Source organism: Bos javanicus, chromosome 15, assembly GCF_032452875.1.
Source record: "Bos javanicus breed banteng chromosome 15, ARS-OSU_banteng_1.0, whole genome shotgun sequence".
Classification (NCBI taxonomy): Eukaryota; Metazoa; Chordata; class Mammalia; order Artiodactyla; family Bovidae; genus Bos; species Bos javanicus.
The window spans coordinates 25,808,070-25,828,107 of record NC_083882.1 but is presented as its reverse complement, the minus strand read 5'-3'; the positions used below and the strand labels follow the sequence as shown (position 1 = coordinate 25,828,107).

General features: G+C 40.9%; 1 protein-coding gene across 13 annotated transcripts in view; it reads left to right on the top strand.

Moving 5' to 3' along the window:
• The window catches only part of CADM1 (cell adhesion molecule 1), a 352,286-nt gene that overhangs the window by 318,121 nt on the left and 14,127 nt on the right, over positions 1 to 20,038 (top strand). For 5 of the 13 annotated variants that reach the window (XM_061440378.1, XM_061440383.1, XM_061440376.1 and 2 more), the window contains 2 exons: positions 9,130 to 9,162; positions 16,595 to 16,648. The exons of 4 other annotated variants lie outside the window; for them this stretch is intronic. In XM_061440378.1, coding sequence (XP_061296362.1) covers positions 9,130 to 9,162; positions 16,595 to 16,648 — 87 coding nt within the window. The remainder of the gene's footprint in view (positions 1 to 9,129; positions 9,163 to 16,594; positions 16,649 to 20,038) is intronic. 4 more of the 13 variants (XM_061440387.1, XM_061440381.1, XM_061440377.1 and 1 more) reach the window with 1 other exon arrangement.

Below are 20,038 nucleotides of genomic sequence, written 5' to 3'. Positions count from 1 at the left end.
ACACTCCTTCCTGACTCTGATTTCTAGAGCAACCATGCTAACGTCTCTCCATGCGATGGACCAGGTGTTTGCCTTTCATGATTTCTTACCTCTCATCCCAGTAGTGAGCCAATCAAGCTTTAGCTCCTGTTCCCAGGTTTTCATGAATTTTCCTATGAATGATCCTTTGAATGTCATTGTAAATTACATCAGCCCACTCGCCACTGCCCTGCCTGTGTGAATCCACTGGGAAAACCCATCGATGGTCTTTTTTCTTTACAGAAGTTGCCCAGGTATGAGCCCACCTTGATTACCTCTCCTTGTAGAAGGTTCCATCTAGGTAACCAGTCAAGTTTACAGCATAAGCGCCACATTTCTCCTTAGTGTGGAGCCAGTACTTTTCATTTGTGGGTGGCCTCTCACTAGCTTAGCCTATTTTTATTTGTTTTAAAGACCCTTCTTAACAGCCCCTCACCTCCTCCCCTCTCACCGTCAATTTCAGCAACTCGGCAGAGGCGCTTCAATCACACTCCTAATCCTTCAGTCCAGACTGAAGCTCATCGCCGGTCCTGAAACAGCTACAACTCGCTGTTATCACAGTTCCAACCACAGAGACTCCATTTAAGAGGAAATTTTAAAAACAAGCAATGCTATGTTTCTGGCCACATCACAGGTACCTTTATAGGGACTTCTCTGCTCCTCCTTCTCGTCTCCTGGCCTCTCAGCTCAAGGTCACGAAAGATGATATAGATGCACTTTTGGCCTCTTGATGTTCCTAGCTGAACCCTCTCTACACACAAAATGCACTTGTGGTGATGAATGCCCTGATTTCTCAGTGGCACACCCAAGAGTCGTTAAAGTAAAATTGCCTCTAAAACAACACTGGAGAATCCGTTGCCTTAATGGATGTGATCTCACAGGCTTGCTATGTCTTAACAAGCAGTGTTATATATATTTATCTTACCCAGAAAGTGTACTTGTGGAATTTAACATTTGCTCCTTTCTTCAAACAGATTAAAGGTTACAGAGCCGAATGATTCCATGTCCCATTTTAAAGGTCCAGGCCATCCCCTAGATTTAGATTGGTTCCTAAAAAATCTTCCAGACTGAATCTTGACAAATGGAGAGCTAAATTAATTTCTACTCCTCTTCTTTCTTGTACTATTTGGTACATTACAGCTAACCATTAGCCTTAAAAGCTTCAACAGCTAAATCTAGTGACAGTAACATAAAGCGTTGGCTTAAAAAAAAAAAAAAGGAAGAGGAAGCCAACAGGCATCTTATTTCTTTTCTCCCAGGCAAATGCAATGACTGAAACACATTCCCTAGGTCAGAGTTTCATTACAACCAAATTGTACAAATGCAGTCGAAAAAATGTTTTTAAACTCGAAAGGTCATAGATGATTTCTGATGTCTCTGAAAGGAAGTGTTCCAGCATTGTCTTTTATCTTCCACAACCGGAATAATCGAATTGTTCCCCTTGTTAGGGAGGCAGGCCTTCATGAGTTCTCAGTCACCTGACTCCCTCAAAACATGTTAGCACTTCATTCTGGAGGTCCTGGTAAAAGAGGAATTGTGAGCCCAACCTGGGGCTTCCCATATGGCTTGGTGGTAAAGAACCCACCTGCCAATACAAGAGAAACAAGTTCGATCCTTGGGTCAGGAAGATCCCCTAGAGAAGGAAATGGCAACCCACCCCAGTATTCTTGCCATGGGCAATCCCATGGACAGAGGAGCCTGGTAAGCTACAGTCCATGGGATCGCGAAAGAGACAGATATGACTTAGCTATTCAGCAACGACAGCCTAACTTGCTGCTCCCCACCCAGAATCATAGGTGGGTGGAGGAGCAGGGCATCCCTGCCTCACATGCATTCTGCGTGGGGAAGCTCTCCCGACTTACATGCAAAGGCCACATCTAAAGGTAGCCTCATCTTTGGAAGATCTTTGAAGGCTCTAGAGTCCTGAAAGGATGACTTGATGTCAGTTAGCCATATGAGCATTGTTGTGGCTTTGTAACTATTCACCCACCGTTAGAATCTTTTTCTAAATAAGAAGCCATTTGAGGGATGGAGTTGGGATGGGAGCCACACAGAGCCTCCTGTGATGTCCCATAAGATTCTCTGGTGTCTCTGTTCTCTTTCGTGTATATTGATCTTCTAACCACATATTTCTGTTTTGACTATTGCTACTGGCAGGCCCCCACTTATTTTTTTTTTTTTTTTTTCTTTTTACATCAAGTCTGTGTGGTTTCATTCATGGAAGATACACGCTATAATATAAAAGTGCAAACTGCATAATTTAAATTGTCCCTGGCATCCTCTTCTAAAATACAGAGACAGCCAACCATTACCCATGCTAACAGTCCTCCATGGAGATTCCTTTCAGAAACCAGAGTCAAAGAAAAATCTATCACCATAGAGGCGGGAGCATTGTTTTGTTTTGTTTTGAGCTTTCTTTGAAATTGGCTGATTTTGTATATCAAACGTACATAAAAATACCTGTTTTGTGTTTGGGTATAGTTCTGCCCCTGTCTGCCAGTTGGGTCAGTCACCTTAGGGAAATATTCTGTGTTTCCTTCCATAGTTAATGTGGATATTGTATTGGATCTGCTTGGTTGTGCCCTGGGTTAGATGCTTGATGAGAAAAGTACCATAGAAAATAGTCAGCACTCAGTTTTAAACACCCTTAGCAGCCTAAATATAAAATTCAGGCTGGGAGGAGTTCAACCTGTAGGTCACACTTCTACATGCAACTGTCATAAATTAAAAAATTAAAATCACCTTAGAATAAGAAATGAATAGCTATAGGGCCAAAATCTGAAACACATTTAAAAATCCTTCATAAGAATGAAGTAGGTCATTTCTAAATGAGTTTTTCTCTTTTTGAAAGTACATATCCAATTAAATATTTTGTATTTCTTGGAAAAGAAAACAGCACGGATTTTCTTATTGGCATCTGAGCACCCAGTATTCAATATACCTTGGAGAAAGTATGTCCCCCAGGCTCGCACTATTATTTTGGCTTTCATAGTCTCCTGTTCGTAAGCTTTTCTGTGTGTATTGTGGGTCAGATCACATAAATAAAGGAGGTGAGAGCAGCCTTTATCCTTTGGGGATATTTGTAGAAGATGCCAAATTGGGGAAACTCAACACCCTGGCACATGTTTTTAGCTTCCTAAATGCAAAGGAAAGAAGTACACCTGTCTTAAGACTGACTACAGAGCTTTGCTCCACATTGAGCTGTGTGTTCTCCAGGATCCTACCTTCATGATCCCTACACTCTGCTGTTGACATTTGCGTGATGTCAAGGGTAATGCTCATAAGGCATTCAGTCACCAAATATCAAGGACCCATAATATGTATAGCGGTGTGCTAACACCCATGGAGACAGTAAATTCCTGGAACCCCTTGAAATATATATAGCTGAGGGAATAGATTATACCCACTGGAACTCAATAGCAAGAGATACTGTGCGCTTAGGGCTGATGCAGAAGATTGACAAGATCATCACAGAAGTAGAATTCGGTCTGTGCCATCAGGGAATGGATAGAAAGTGGATACGAAAGGATGGCATTTTGGAAATTAAGCATGAAGACCTAACTTTACGTCAAGCATCTATCTTCAGCATGTGTGCATGTCTCGTGTGTGTTTATATCCTGGGTATATACTAAACCATTGTTGCTAGGAGATACTCATCTCTCATCCTAGAATGTTTACTAAATTGCCTTTTTTCTTGAGTTTGTATCTACTCCATTAAGACTGTTTTTCATTCATCATTTACTGAATACTTATCAAATGTTATTGATATATGTGCCAGTATGTCTGGTGACAAGACTATTACTAGGGCACTAGCCGACACTCAGGAGCCATCTTTGTTGCAATGAGCTCCCTTTTTAGGTTTTTGCCCCCTAAGTGCATTGACCATTGTTTTTCCATACTGTCTCAAGTGTGCCCATTTTTATTTTACTGCTGCTGATAAGCTTATTACAGATACCGTCAATAGCCAACTGGTTTTGACCCATATTGACTTACGAGAGAATGGAAGAGATTAGTGGTGAAGGGCACCGGATTCTGCATTTTTTTTTTTTTAAAGGGGATGAGGGATAGGAAGTGAGAATTTTTCTAATGCTTCTAATCATCATTTCTGTCATCATCCATACTCTTATGTTCCTTGTTGAAAAAGAATCCAAGAGAGAAGGAGGTGACATGTTTTCATACTGCAGACTGATGCACAACAGTGCAAAAAAAAAATCATCTCACTTTAAATACAGGTTACTTAGAATTAGAAAGTTGGAGTTATCTCAGTGTTGGGAAATGTAGGACTTGGCAGGAAGGACCCAGCCCTGGGAGTATCTACCCGGAGAGGAGTATCAGCTGCTACTTCTGGAGCTGCTCCCCACTGTCCACCCTCAGCCTCCTATGTCCCTCTCTTCTCCTGTCACCGTGCCTCACCCCTGTCTGCCACTCCTCCCACCCAGCACTGACATACACCGTGGGAGAGGAATTGTTCTCCTTGTTAAGTGAAACCACGGTACAGATTCCTATTGTTTTCAGAACATCTGGTTTGCCAGTGCAAAGATCTCAGGGGCATAGCAGCACGTGTGAACAATTCTGAAGAAGGTTTTCACAAAACTTGAAATTAACCAAAGGAAAAACCAAACCTAGTCCCCTTCTTTCAGATCCTTGGTGCACAGTCTCTCCCCTCAGAGGAGAGGCGACGTGAAGACGGAAGGGAGCTTCTTGTGGGTCAGTCTCTCCCCTCAGAGGAGAGGCAACGTGAAGATGGAAGGGAGCTTCTCATGAGTCTCATACTCGGGACTGTTAGCTTCATTCCTATCTGCTTCGCCCATCCCTGAGAAATGGGAGTTTAATTAAAACTTAACATAGATGGGAAGAAAATTAACTGAGAAATGGGTAGAAAATAAATTTCAAAGTTTAATTTTTCAGCATATATGTTTGCTTTCAATAGATTTCAAGTATGTCAAAAAGAAAGAAAAGGGGGAAAAAAAGTATAATATATATTGGCTAGTGCGGCACAACTGTGAGAATAAAATTGTCAGGGGAATTCCTCGCCTGCCCCGGCATCTAGATTTAAAGCAGTTCCATAACACAAACCGAAGGGGAATTCAATTAAGAAAACCCACTGGCTCCTTATTGACTTTAGTTAAGAAAATAAACCAAGGGAAAGTGTATTAAAATATGTCTGGACTGCTTAGCATGCTTTCATCTAAGCTTATGACAATCAAAATGGCAGAATTTAAATTCTTTACAATTAAGCTCTGCTTTCGAGCAGATTGGGTTCTCTGGGTTATTACCCTGTGCATTTTTTAATGCATACCCTGCACCCACCCCTCCCTGCCCCCCCCCAAAAGTCAGCCTTGCAGTGAATCTGGGTATTGTAAAGCAGGAGCACCACAGAGCAATTGGAGAAGAAAAAGTATTTAAGGTTGTAAATTTAATTTTGTTCTTGGATTTTCATTTTCATTTATGGCACCCGTTGTGTTTGAGACCACAGACTAATTTATGGATTAGTTTTAAACCCCCAGTCTGTCACACTCAATGAACAATTCTAAGTTGGAGAGAATCCATATGAAAGGATTAGAATGTGCCACAGTGGAGCTTACACATGACTGTTTCAACTAAATAGTGTCCAGCTGCCTCACACACATTTTTTGGTGGGTTTTGTTTTGGGGATTTTTTTTTTTTTTTTTTTTGCTTCTTGGTTAAACAGCTAGAGTCTCTAATCTGACATATCGTCCGAGCCTTTTGATTTTTGAAAATATACTGTCACGTGAAATATAGGTGATGTTTAATTTATTCAAGGTAGAGTTCCATAAACTGTTTGTATGGCTGGGAGACTGAAAGTCGATATTTAGCGAAATGTTCATCTTTCAAACAGCAATCCAGGCCCTGCCCTTGGTTACCTTGTTTAATTATACTCATAAAACAGCTAGGGAGTGACTATTAAGACCATACACACTTACTGGCTTTGCAAGAATGTGGGATTGTCTTTTCTTGACCATATAAAATAAATGTACAATAAATTTCTCCCTCATTGTAATTAAAATTAAAATAGAGACAATAGCTCAACAAGGCCTTTTTAATTTCATAGCCCTGTACCACCATTAAGTCCACCTCAACTTTCTGTGACCTATTTTTCTCCTAGGCTTAGTGCAAAGATTATTTTTTAAAGACAGCCACAGAATGAAGTTTGAAGAAAGCCTCCGTTAGGGCAATTAGGCACTCTCATTTTTCAAGTTAATTACAGCCTATGTTATCTTCTACTGGAAAGTTACTGTTTGCGTCTTGCCTGTATGCTTAGAATGTTGTAAAACAATATAGTGACCCCACAAGTTGATTCACAGGGGTGGGCTAGCACATCTCTCCAGCCTTCTGATTACAATACCTTAATAAATCCTACTGCACAGAGCCACACTCACTTCAGAGCCAGGGTGTCTGTGGTTTCTGCGTGAAGTCGTAATGCAATTATGAAGGAGAATTAGATTCTGTCACAGTGCTGTCCTGTGGAGAGCACAAAGTCACTTCTAAAGGGTTTTTTTTTTTTTTCGTTCTTTACTTGAAATAGCCTCTGTTCAGATACCACACCAGATGCTCTTAGAGAAATGGAATCAGCAACTCCCGCAGTATACCCTCCATCTCGGTCTCAACTTTGTAGCCAGCCTGTGTGTCTGCTGCGGTCTCTGCTCCGTTGCTGATCCCTGGTTTCTGCCACTCCCAGCTGCAGTAACTGTGTTGTTTACTTGAACACGTGCTTGCTTTTAACTGTATTAGAACTGTGTGTTTTCCTTCTCAACTTCCCTTTCTCTTCCCTGTTGGGTGCAATTGATGGATTTTGCATCCCCAGACCAGGGAGGCAAGCGGCACTGTGAACTTCTTTTGTTTATCCTCTGGTACCCACAGAGTAGTGTACAACCAGCTTCTGTTCATTTGATCTTGTCATAAAGCCAACATGATGTTGTGATGTAGGAAGACAGTCACTTGTCTTCCTACAAGTCATCTGTTAATGCTAAAACGTCATTTTTGAGGACCCTTAGGTTTTACCCCAATCCCTTTCTTTCATTTTATAGTGATGATTTAACTGGTGAAAATAAAGCATATTAGAATGCTGCTACAAAAATAGTGAACCAAAATGTTTATTGCTTTTTTAAAAAAAATTTTGGAAGAGAACCAGTGTCTAGCCATAAAATGTGTAAACTTGCATTTAAGAGTTTCTATGCAAATGTGCATTTGATTTTGCCCCTCCTTTAAAAGCACCGCAAACTAACGTTGATTTGGATGTTTCAAGTAAGGAGATGTGTCGTGAGCATCTGATGTAGAGATGTTTCAACTGTACAATTTTCAGGATTGTTTTTTAACTGCTATTTTATGCATACAGACTTGTCAGTAAGTATTGCGTTCTGATGTGGTTTATGTTTTTCTTTCCTTCATCTGATCTTCAGAAACTCAGCTATAAGTTATATTAAGCTGCAATGGCCTCTCAGACGTGTAGTTAATTCTGACTCCTTAGAAGGGCTCTAATTTTTTGATGGTTTAGGATTCTGAGGAGGGCATGCCAATGAAGGGGAACACCAGTGTGAATTCATGTGTCATATTTATAAATCAGAAGCACCAGGCTCCTTGGACCAAAAACAAAGTCATATTTGGCATTATGGTGCATTTAAACATTGCCTGTGTCAAGTCCGAAAGAGTCTTTTGGAGTCTCTTAAACTCATGAAAATAATTACCAGCTGCATGATTTAAAAAAAAAAAAAAGTACAGATAACTACTCAACAGTGTTAACCCCAAATCCCACTTCCCCTCAACATGACCAGCCTGTGTGTGGGTGTCACCACTGGTCTGGCCAGAAGGGAACCATGGAGGGAGACCCCTTGAGAGGTGGAACTGAACGTTAAAACCCAGGCAGACGGGTTGACGGTGGAATGAAGTTGGCTAGAAGAGTGGTGTTAACATGACTTTGGAAAAAGAATGTCACCATGCATTTTGTTAGATATTTATCCCACTTCCCCTGTAGCCAAAATGAGAAAGGAAATTTCTGGAGCCCCTTGGGGAATTTTCCATGAAGAGGAGCCAATACAGCAGGCCTGATTTGGAAGCCTGAAAGGTTTTGAAGGAGAAAGCTTGAACAGCATTAGAAATAGAAGAAGAAAGAGACAGACCACGGTCTCTCCCACAGCAAGTGCGTCTGGCAGTGAAAAAGCATCACGTGCCATCTCCTAATTCACCCTGGAGGCAGGACTCCTGGCAGCTCACAGCAGTGAAAGTGGTTCTGGATCATGGGTCTGGACGACTGGATGCTTTCACTTTGGGAATGTCACATGATGAGAAGTGGCGTTTCACAAGTTATGTGGACCTGGTTGTTTCCATACCAGACTTCTGCTCTTAAGAGTGTAACACAGTAAGATCTGCAGAGTGAAGGCTGGGTGAGTGGTGAGTGTCTCTGTGTGTGTATGTGTGTGTGTGTGTGTGTGTGTATAAACACCAGTCCGAAAACCTCTAACATGTTCATCCCCATGGCCTCCAAGTTAACTGAACTTTCCAGCTGAACTCTGCTGAAGTAACACACTGGATGAAAAACTTGAACCCCTGTATTCATCTGCAGGCATCTGCCTATGAGTTGTAAAAGGATCGTAAACATGGAATCGACTCAGTGACGCCTGATTGGGAGTTGTAAAGCCCAAGTGCCCGGGTGGGTTGGGTTAAAACAAAGGCAATGTTTGAATGTATGAATCTGTTGTTTAGCCAGCCTCTCAACTGAGCATTTGTGTCGCAGTCCTGAGCCTTGATACGTTCAGAGCCATCCACCAGTCACTGAGTTTGCACTGGTGTTTCTCATCACTTTGCATGTTCCCCTGACTCTTGACTAGCAAATAGATGTGTCCTGGCAAGCCCCCAAAACCAAAGAATTTACTGTTATCCTCACTGGCTCGCAGCTTTGAGCTGAAGGCATGTCTTAAAACAGTGCAACTCACTTCAAATGCTTTTGGCTTTTCATTTATTATTGCTTGTCACGCGATGTTCTTTGAAAGCTTGCTCATATATTATCTGTTCCATTTTTTTCCATTTTCCCTTTTTTTGCATGCCGTTCCTCCTGTTTCTTCCCTTCCTCCAATCCTCTGTTCCCGTCTGTAGACACCACGGCGACGACAGAACCAGCAGTTCACGGTTGGTACCACATTACTGTTTATCTACTTTCTCAGCACTGCTGAGCGGCAAGGCAAGCCTGGGAAAAAGAGCAATGTAGTCTTCAAGGGAAACTGTGTTCCGAGTAGACTGATCTCATAAATGTACTCTAATTTGTGAGGCTTGAAAGGATGTCAAGTCTTGTCATTTCTGTTGAAAGTTCAGCGGCCAATGGTTACAGTCTGAGATGAGGCCACCTCCACGCTGGCTAGCTGGGTTAGAGGAAGTTTTAGCTGCATGCAGCCCTTATTTCTACAATGCCACCAGACCCTGAAACATAAGGGACTCCAGAAAAAGAACTAATATTTGCCTTAAAATCACAGCATCTGAATTAAAGGCCCAGTTGCTTTCTTCATTTATAGGCTAGAGAGTCCCAGGTACATCTTGAAGAGGAGTCATTTGTAGGACAGATCAGGGCAAAAGATTACTGTTTCAATGCATGACATAGGAATGAGGAAGAACTTTGTTCTTTAATTATACTCCCAATTGTATTTACCTCCATGACCACTTGCGCTTAATCTCCATGTGTGCATATAAGTTTATACATTTGGCAGAAAACATCTCCAGACTAAGAAAGATACCATACATACATTTCAACAGCATTAACTGAGACTTGAAAAAGATATTTGTGGGGAGGTATCTTGTAGACAGAATACTAAAAGAACAAACTCATTATGATTTCAGCCAAAAGTGGATTAAAATCGAGTAAGTGAAGCTCAGGAGCAGGTATCAGGGAATCCTTTCCCCAATTTCTCCTCTGACTTCCTAGGTTGAAAGCGGTCTATTCACTTTTCTATGTCTCTCCTTTTCAAAAATGAGAATCGTGTTTCATCTGTATATTGCTTTATTACTTAGCTCAAATCTCACCCTGCTGATATTGTGCTTTGGAGAAAGATATGTTAGTCAAAAGTAGGCTGAATTTTAATAACTGAATCCAAGGGAATTATTTGGTAAAGGGCCTACTTAAATCACTTTGCATACTGTGGCAGAGTTGAAATCTATCATTTAAATGACAAAAAGTGATCAGCCAAGCCTATGTTGTTCATTCAACTTTTAGAGAAACAGCTCTTCCAAGCACGACTGACCTTCTTAAATAGACCTACATTTAGACCTTACCGGTTAGACCTTACACGGCAAAACCTGTGTAAGCGGGCCTTGAAGGTCAGGGCTTGGCACTTGGCAGACCACCTCCATACCTGGACCTTCTGATTAGAAATTCTAAGAAAGCAGAACAAAGGTGGGTATGGGGTAATACCCTTTCAGGCCCTAATCCACCTCTCCCCACCCTTTTCTGTTATTGGCATATAGGCAAAAGTTCATAAAATTAGTTAAAGGGCCAGAAACACCAACAATCATGAGAAATCAATTAGGTATAAAACTTCCACTTTCCAAGGTAATGCCCCATAGTGCCTGCTACATCTTAGGCATCGCACTCCATTAAGCTTGGTTATTTGTAGGTTTCATCATTAATTGAGCACTTCCTGACTTGTATCGATTATTCTCAGAGCTTTAAGGCTATTTTAATGTAGTTCAAGAGATTTTATTCTATTCTTTTTAGGATGCTTTAAGTTCTGAGCTTTCAATAATTAACTCCAGGGTCAAATGTAACCATAAGATTCCTGAAGTCTGTGAGTTCTTTTGAAGAAATATTGATCATTTATCTCCTAAGACTCCAGAGTTCTGTTTTCTAGGTCCCTTTAATAAAATTTGTGTACTTATATGACTCAAATAGTTTTAGGTCCTGGAGTTGGGTGGGATAATCAAGGTAAAAAATATGTCCCTTGACCTGAAAAATGAGAAATTAACTTTGAGGCCAGTCCTGATTTTAGGATACTAATAGGATCAAAAAAAGATCACCTTCACTTTTTCTTTCTCCATATGATCATATATTTCTCTATGGAGAAAGAGAAAGTGAAGGTGATCTCTTTTGAGGGTATAATAAAGAGACACTTGGAATAGAACTCACATTCCTGTGACAGGAAACAAGAGATGCCTGTGTACCGTGAGAAGCAAGCACTTTCTTACTAGTTCAGGGATAGTGTTCAAGCCAGCAATATCTCAGGCAGTATGCTGTTGACCAGCAGTGCATGAGAAGCATACCTTGAGCCAAGAAATTCGGGGAGAAAAAAAGGAAATAAGAAGAATATGTGTGTATATATATCTATATATATGTACATATATGATTCCTTAACAGCAAGAGGAGAGACGTGAAAATCCAGGTTGATTCCTATAAAACGCATTTATAAATACATGCCCCAACTTATCTAAAACCCTCATAGCATCCTCACAAAGGGATCCTACCACTTTTACACAGCATACTCTCCAGCCCACAGCAGAAAGCTTAAATGAAAGCCAAAGTAGTATCTAGAATTTGACTTGACAGAGGGGAAAAAAGTCTTCCAGGTCAGTTGCCAGGATAGAAAAGGTAATAGAATGTGATGAAGTTACAAAGCAAGGGACCAGATTTCCAAGGAGATGAGGATATAGAACTGGTTTTATTGAAGTGATTTATCGGTAAGCCCATGTGACTAAGATTCACTCGAGACTTATCTTGAGGTGTTTGTGTTGGGAATCTGGGCCTAGAAAAATGTGGTTTGATAACTTGGCAACTTAAATGACAAGACATATTAGATCAGCCAGTTGTGACCATTGTACTGGTCCTAAAGTTTTCATAGTGGATTTCCTTCCATATTTCTCCTTTCTAAAAAGGAAAAAAAAATTTTTTTTACAAAATACTTTCCCTTTGAAGACTCATTAAAATGTTTTATTCAAGCTTGTGTTGCTAGAGTACGTATGAAGTATATCAGTTGTTGATGTATGTTGACCTTTTGTTCTTACCAATATCTGATTGAAATAAGCATGTATTGGAAGGTTAGAAGTGCATGGGCATGATTCAAAAGCAAATGGATTTTCTCCAAAAAGAAACCAAACAACAATCGGCCACAGTGTTTCTTTAAGGATCTAATTGATAGTAAAGATAAATGTGAGTGTAAGAATGGGATTCCTAGCCTAGGGTGACTGAAGGGATCTTCTTTGAAGAAGGATCTTGAGCATTTGTGTTTTTGGAGCTCATCCTTAAGGCCTGGACAGGAAGAATCCTGTGTCATGTGTGCATGTTGAGCAATGCCAAAAAAAAAAAAAAAACACTCTGCCAAATCCTGGTAGCGTATGGTCTGAAATTGATGGCAGAAATGCATGAGTGATGTGAGCACGGACGGTGTCGTCGTTCCTCTGGCCCTTGCCGTGCGGGGGTGTGTGATGGTCTCTGTCTGTGTGTCCCCCGTGGGCGCTGCTCCCTAAGTGTCTTGTGCCTTGTTGTGTGCGCCCTGTGTGCCCCTCTCCCCACCCGCCTCCCTCTTGTGAGGCTCCGGGTGACAGCATGCCCACGGTCTGGAATAGCGCTTGTGCTCTTGCTGCACTGCGGTCAGCTGGCTTCCTCTGGGTGTGGGGTTCTCTCTCTGTCTTTCTCTTTCTCTCTCTACCCCCCTGCTGTTTTTTTTTTTTTTCAAGGCTACCTGTCCTTTTGCTTTCCACCTCTTAATACATGAGAGGCTGATGGTCTCATGATTTATAACCCCAAAGGAGGTAACTAGTTTTTTAATTCAGTTTGCAAGTGTAGCGAGACTCACACCGGGAACCCCTCTGACATAATTTTTCATTTTCAGTTTTGGTTCCAAAATGTTTGCCCTGTGCCAGATCCATGCTCTTCTCCTAGACCACTGCCCTTAGGTAACTACCCCACAAATCTCTCTTTCTCTGACTTATTTTATAAGTAGCGCAAGCCGTGATGGAAGTCTAAAATCACATGAAATTTCTTATCTTTCTGTTCAATTGTGGGGAAATTCTGAAGCCCGTTTTTAAGGAGCAATAGCCAGCAGTGCGCATTATTACAACCTCTATGTCCGCCACCTGTGTATGCACCCCTCTGCACATCTCTCTGTTTGAGTGCACAACAATGGCATTCGAAGGCTGTCATTCAGTCAAGGGACTCTGCAGACATGTGTGTTCTACTCAAGAACCAAGCTAACGATTTACGAATGGCTGCAGGACCTGAAGATTGTGTTTCAGCCTTGCTATGCAGTTTGCAAACAATATGCTACTGTTTAACGGCGTGAACCAAATTTCTGCTAATGGGATGAAGGGGAAAACTCTCCAGAAAAGCTGACAAAGCAGGAAGAACAGGATGACTGACTGAGCTTTTAGAATAAAACAACCGGGGGCGTCTGAACTCTTAATGGCTGGTGATGGAAGTAACAGATTCCATAATATGGCCAAGTGATCAGATGTGTGCTGCTTAGGTAAGAGAGAGACCATCGCCTACTTTTTCATAATGGGAATAATACTAGGGCCAGTGGGAAGTTGTTTGTTTCCTAGAGGTTTTATTTGATCATTCTGTTTTGGAAGTTTCAGGAAAAAAAAGGGGGGAAACCCTGATGAGCTCAACCCCAAAGATTCAGATTTCACTTGACCTTGAATTTATTTAAATATCTCTAGGATTTCTTGCTGTTTCTAATTTTTGAAGTTTTCCTTAACCTGGTTTAAAATTGCCATGCCATTCATACCAGTTTTAGAAGCCAGTGATTTCTGCTAGAAAGGAGGAGGAGCTATCCCAATAGCAGAAGCAGTGTCTGCAGAAAAGCATGGGACAGGCAGCCCATAATCGCATCACAAAGAAGTGAGATTCCTGTCTGTGGAGGAGATGAGTCTCATGCATTAAATCATCATGTTTGCACCTCAGGATTTTATTAATTGCTCAAAAGAAAATTCCATGTGGACCAAAAGTAAACTTTCATTTGTTTAACGAAGTTTAGAGAAATGTGTTGAATACATTTTAATTGAAGTGACGAGGAAAGGTTTCAACAAGTGATAAGAGCAAAACTCAGAAGTAATTTCCCACTTATTGTTAAATGGCGGAGTTTCCTTTTGAAGACTATTCTCTGCCTCATAAAATGCATCTTTGTCTTTTTCTTTGAGAAAATGAGAGCTGTATAATTTTTATCATGAAAGAAAACTACCTAAGCCAAAGCAATTTTAGGAGGTAAATTTTGCTTGTCTTTACGTGTACACTCAGTGCTTCAGTAAACTCTTCCTAATTATATTTATTCTGAAATTAGCCAGCTATGGAGGAGCACTATAGTTTCATAAAATGAACAATAGTCGTGCAAAAATAAATTTAACACCAGTAACCTAAATGGCTTCCCACTTTCAGATGTAATATGAGCAGTAGATTCCAGATGATTTGGTATATTTTAAAGTTTATGCCATTAAAAATGACAGTTTCATCTTTAATGAGGTGTGTATAAACTGTCTGTCACTTTTTAATGGGAAACTTTGCATATCAATGATATTTCATAAACATATTTGTCTTTATTTTGTAAAATTAGCTTTCTAATGCCCTCCCCAGGGAAACAAGCCTTCAGCAGTCGAGCTGCCTACTTGAAACATCCTCGTTTAATATGGTTCAGTGGGTGCCAGGCACGTATGTAGAATGCTTTGATATTCATTGGGCCACGTAAAAGTGAGGGATTAGCCTCCTGAGAACTGCAAATTCATAATTAACTACAAAGAAGTTCTTTATGTTGCCCATTTATAACAATTATTCAAATAATTGTGTTCATCCGTCTTTATACAATGAATAAAGCCAATTAGAAATGGGAACACTTTCAACCAATCAGATTTCAGAACCAGTGCATAACATCCCTACTCAGTTGCCTCTGTAATTTATTGCATTACTCATTGCTTTCCCATGGTTGCCTAAATGCATAGTTTGGGAACATCCATGAATTTTGAATCCTCCCATGTTTAATTGGCACATGTCCTTGAATATTGGCACCCAAGGGTCATGATAGAAATTCTTCAGGAGCTCATGTGACTCTTTCACAGCACCAACCTAACTATCAATTTTCATTTGGCTTCTTTATAAAGGGGCTTCCCTGATAGCTCAGTTGGTAAAGAATCTGCCTGCATGCAGTAGACCCTGGTTCAATCCCTGGATTGGGAAGATCCCCTGGATCTACAGCAACCCACTCCAGTATTCTGGCCTGGAGAATTGCATGGACTATATAGTCCATGGGGTCGCAAGGAGTCAGACATGACTGAGCTATCAATATTCATTTGGTTTCTTTATAAAACAACTTACAAAATCCAAGCTTTTACTGTCCATTTCTACATAAGTGTTTCTGTTGATTTGGGACCTTTTGAATCATGTGATCAGTTTGACATTGCTTATTTCTAGAGCATTTGTTTTAGTTGCTATTATGCTCTTGCTGGCAGTTCACTGAGCATTACTCCCAAATCATTAATTCAGCAAATACTTACTGAGTATATTTTGTGCTTGACCATAAGAAAAGAGAAAGATGGGGGAAAAAAAAAAAAAGCACGCCCCTCATTCCAGTTTAACAGGTCCACAGGTATCTTCAAAAGTGACAAATCTCATTGGAGAAATATTAGCCAATTATTGTGCAGACAAGGGGACCTGGAGCAGGTCTGCTCAAACCAGACATGACTTTGAGCTAAACAGGGAGAAACAAGTAAAGGCCCCCTTGATTGCCTAATATTTTGTGGTGCTTTTAACTTCATTAAAGGGAGTAGCCGGCAAATACAGCAAGAGGAAAGGGAGGCCATCTACTCGCTAAGCCCCCTATGGTTTATCTGTTTCTACCTTCACCTCTTTCCCTTCCAAACACAGCTAGCTGAGAGCTGTCCCAGCTGGCCAGCATTGGTGCTAACTCAGATACAGGCATTTCAGGCTCCAGTTGATTATCTCCTGACCTAACTGCTTTTTCAGCTTTGAGGGTTACTTTTTTTTTGTTCCAGGAATACCACTGGTTTTTTAAATCTCTTTTTGAAAAATATTTTGCAAATCAGATTTTCTGATGAAAGCATAACCTGCAATCTGCAGTTAGCAGATGCCGCACCATTTTGAAATAAATGATCCAAGATCATCATCAACTGATAATGAACTGTGTTTGTCAGTCTTGGCCAGGAATTTCAATTTATAGTAAAATGTGAACTAAAACTTACATACATCAGTATGTAACATCTAAATATATTTGTATTTAAGAGCTCTATCAGAGCATCGACAGCGAACAATCAGGCTTTATTTTTTTTCTTTCTGCATGCTGTTATGAATGAGTGATTTGAAACATTCACCTTCATGTTTCATGTGCTTTGAAAGTGGAGACTGAGGAATCTTTCTGCCTCGATTGCGTATCCATAACAAAATGAAATGATTGGAGAAATGTACTTATGGATTAATACATTTAAGCTCTCCAAAAGAGAGAGAGATGGCAAGAGATTTGGCTCATGTTTTTTTTTTTTTTTAATTTTTTAAGAAATTCATCCTCAGTTTTTAAGTGTTTTGTTTATGTCCCTTGAGGAATGAAAAGAAAAACGATTTGTTTTTACTTGTAAGGCCTTACTCAGTTGCCCAATTCCGCAGAAGAACTGGACAGTGAGGACCTCTCAGGTAAGGGCTAGTTATTAGGTAAAAGGCTCTGCAGTGTCCAACCTGTGGGCCCTCCGTCCATTTCCACAACATGGCCATTTGGATCACTGAGCAGTTAATTCAAAACTGTGGGTTTTGAGACTAAAGAAAGAACAGATTTTTATTAACACTTTCTTCCTCCCCACCCACCTCTCTTCCCTGTGTATTTCTCTGATTGTATATTGCATGTATATTTCAGATTGGGGGCTGACTCTGTAAAGCAGTAGAGGTCAAATCATCTTTGGGATTGCGCTAAAGCCACTGTGTTCAGTGGCTTAAAATAGTTTTTATGTTCTAAGTATATAATGGTTCATGAAAATTTGTTGCATTTCAAAGCTTTTTAAGGATGTTGGATTATGAGACAAGATCTTTATTTAAAAAAAAAAAAAAGCTCATATTGATCATCCCCTTCTGTGGAATATACTAGAAAAGCCAGGTCATAGTTAATCTTAGGAGGGGGCAGGGAGGGGAAGAAAGGAAGGGAGGGGGGTAATTGTTTTGTCACACACCATGATGTAAACTAATTATCCACCTCAGACCTTTTTCACAGCACACTGAGCTCTTGCAAAAGTAGGTTTCATGCTTGATTCTAGGATTTAGGTGTTACTAATCCAGAAGAAGAAGCATATCCTAAAAAGGAGGGGAAGGAGATTTAAAATGGTCAGAGCTAAACAATTATATGATCTCCCATGATGTCCTGGTACTTCACTGCCAACCAGCTACAGCTTCTGAAACATTTTGATCAGTTGCTTCTTAATAAGTCTGTAAGGAAGGGCCCTTCCTCATTAGGAGAAACCAAGGCATAGGACCGTAGATGCTGACTCTAGCCATTTGGAAACAAGGGTTCCATGTTGCCCTTCTTGGAGAGATTTCACTGCAGCTCCCTGGAATAGTTGGTTGTTGAGATGTGGCTTTAACTACAGGTCTTACTTATCCAGTGAGAGAATGAGATAGTACCACGGTCTTTCACAGTCAATGGATATATTGCCTCCTCTGTGCTGTGAAGCCTCAAGGATGCCTTTATTTTTCTGCTATGTAGCGTGTCCCAGTTTGAACTTGAACTGTTGGATTTTCCCACAGAGTGGAAGCTCTAGGAGGCCATATCAGTTTCGTTCACTGCTGTACACCTGTTGTCAGGGTGTAGACTATGTAAGCTCTCAACTGATGCTTGTTGGGTGAATAAATAAATTCCAAATCCCAAGGAATTTAGATAGATAAATAAATAGAAGATTAGAAAGATAGCTGGCCATCAAAGCAGTGTTTTATTTTTGCCTCCCATTTGTGATGGATTTAGAGAAGTTGCAAAAACGTTAGCCTGATCTTTTTTTTTTGAAGTGAGAGTAGATGAGTCCTCTCCCTGCTTAGAATATCATGCTGAGTGTAAGTAGTCCACTCATTTCTGACCCTGACCCTAAATAAAACAGCCCTGTGACACAGTGGCAATTGGATCGTCTCAAGGATCCTAAGAAGGGACTGAGTTCTCCTTGGCCCTGATCCCTCTTGGCATATCAGCCAGACAAGGATCACTCAGATACGCAGAAGTCATTTTTCTCCTCCTTAGGAAAATGGGACTAAAGCAGCCATTACCCCTTCCTCCAGCATCATCAATTAAAGACTACTCTGGGTCTCTCAGCTCTGCACCAAGTCAGATGCAGCCTTGCTGCAGCTCTATCAATCACCCCTGAGTCGGGAGCAATAAACCAACAACTGTTTGTGTTCATAATAATTCGGTTAAATTAATAATTACGTTGTTCCCCCCTCCCTATCCAGGAACACTGCAGTCACACATTGCACGGAAGCCATAAGTCAAGTAGAACCCTGATGATCCATCAGGCAGGGGCTGGGCTGCCTTTGCATCTGGTTTGATGAACTAATCAAAAACTGATTAGCACCTTTGTTCAAAGGGGATGCTGATTAATCAATTACTATTGATTGTGAGCATGGCTTCACTCGGCAGCAAAGAGACGTCTGAAGGGAAAAAAAAAAAAACACCCAATAAAAATTGAGCAGCTGTCATAGTGTTTAAATTTATTAAAACAAAATACATTATTTTTTATGAAGCTGTCTTGAAATGGGTCACTGAAGGGGAGCATATTGATTGAGAAAGGATGAACTTCTCAAATTTCTGTAGCCTGGAGACTGAATTCAATTATAAGACAAGACAAACAGGTTAACACCCGTCTTAAACAGTCCATCAATAAATTAGAGGAGGTGTTGCACATTTAATGCTAAACTGTGGTAATGAATAATATTACCATCCATTCCCTGCTCCATCTGGGTAGAAATTTCATTCTTTCCTTGTTATGGATAAATGGTACATCCTGCTTTTTCCTTCAGAATAACGCTGGTCTGTGTTCTGCTCGCCCCTGCCCCTCTCCTCCCCCATTCACCACTGCCACCTCGGCTAATGACAGTTTCATAAGCACCATATGGTGCCCCAGCCTCACCCAGCAAAGCACGTTGCCCAGCTGATCCTCCTCTTTAATCTGCATTAAAAAATTATGCTTGTGTGTAGTTCAGTGATTTAATTATTGGTGGGCCTGGGGAGCTTCTCCAGTTCTACTTTGAACCCTTTCATTGACTTTTTGGGTGTTAACTTTATTGATGATGGATCCACAAGAGTTTTCAATTGTTTTATCAATTACATCTGCTGTTTCCCTGTGACAGCTGGTGGTTATTGCCACCCATGTGGAATAGAATGGCTTCAAGCCTATTTATCCTTCTATTTTATTTTAAAACTTTTTAAAAAATGTCTCCAACTGCCTTGCTCCCTTCAGCGATGGAAGGGCCTTTGGGGACTGTTTAGTGGAGTACGGTGGTAAATATACAGCGTGCCAGAGAATAGCCCTCCAGCACAATCAGAGCAATCCATCAGGGTTCTGCTTTTGAAGCAAAGGCACCAACAAGAACTTTCAGAGCTCTCATGCTTCCCAAAGACATGTTTTCAGTTCCGGCCCTAATACAAGAAAGTGATCTGGAAGAAAAAACTTCTCCCTCACAATCCATAGGAAAGTGTGGATGGAAGGCACATTCTAAGTGGCCCTGATAATTCATGTTAGTTGTTAAGGAAGGATCTAGGTGAGCTAGCTCTAGTCCCTTAAATGGATTACAGAGAAAACACAGGCTTAAACTATGGTCATGGTTTAGTTAATGGAGCTTCCCTGGTGACTCAGACGGAAAGAATCCACCTGCAGTGCAGGAAACCTGGGTTTGATCCCTGGGTCGGGAAGATTCCCTGGAGAAGGAAATGGCAACCCACTCCAGTATTCTTGCCCGGAGAACTCCATGGACAGAAGAGCCTGGCAGGCTACAGTCCTTGGGGTCGCAAGGAGTTGGACACAACTGAGCAACTAACACTTCCTTTAATGGAAG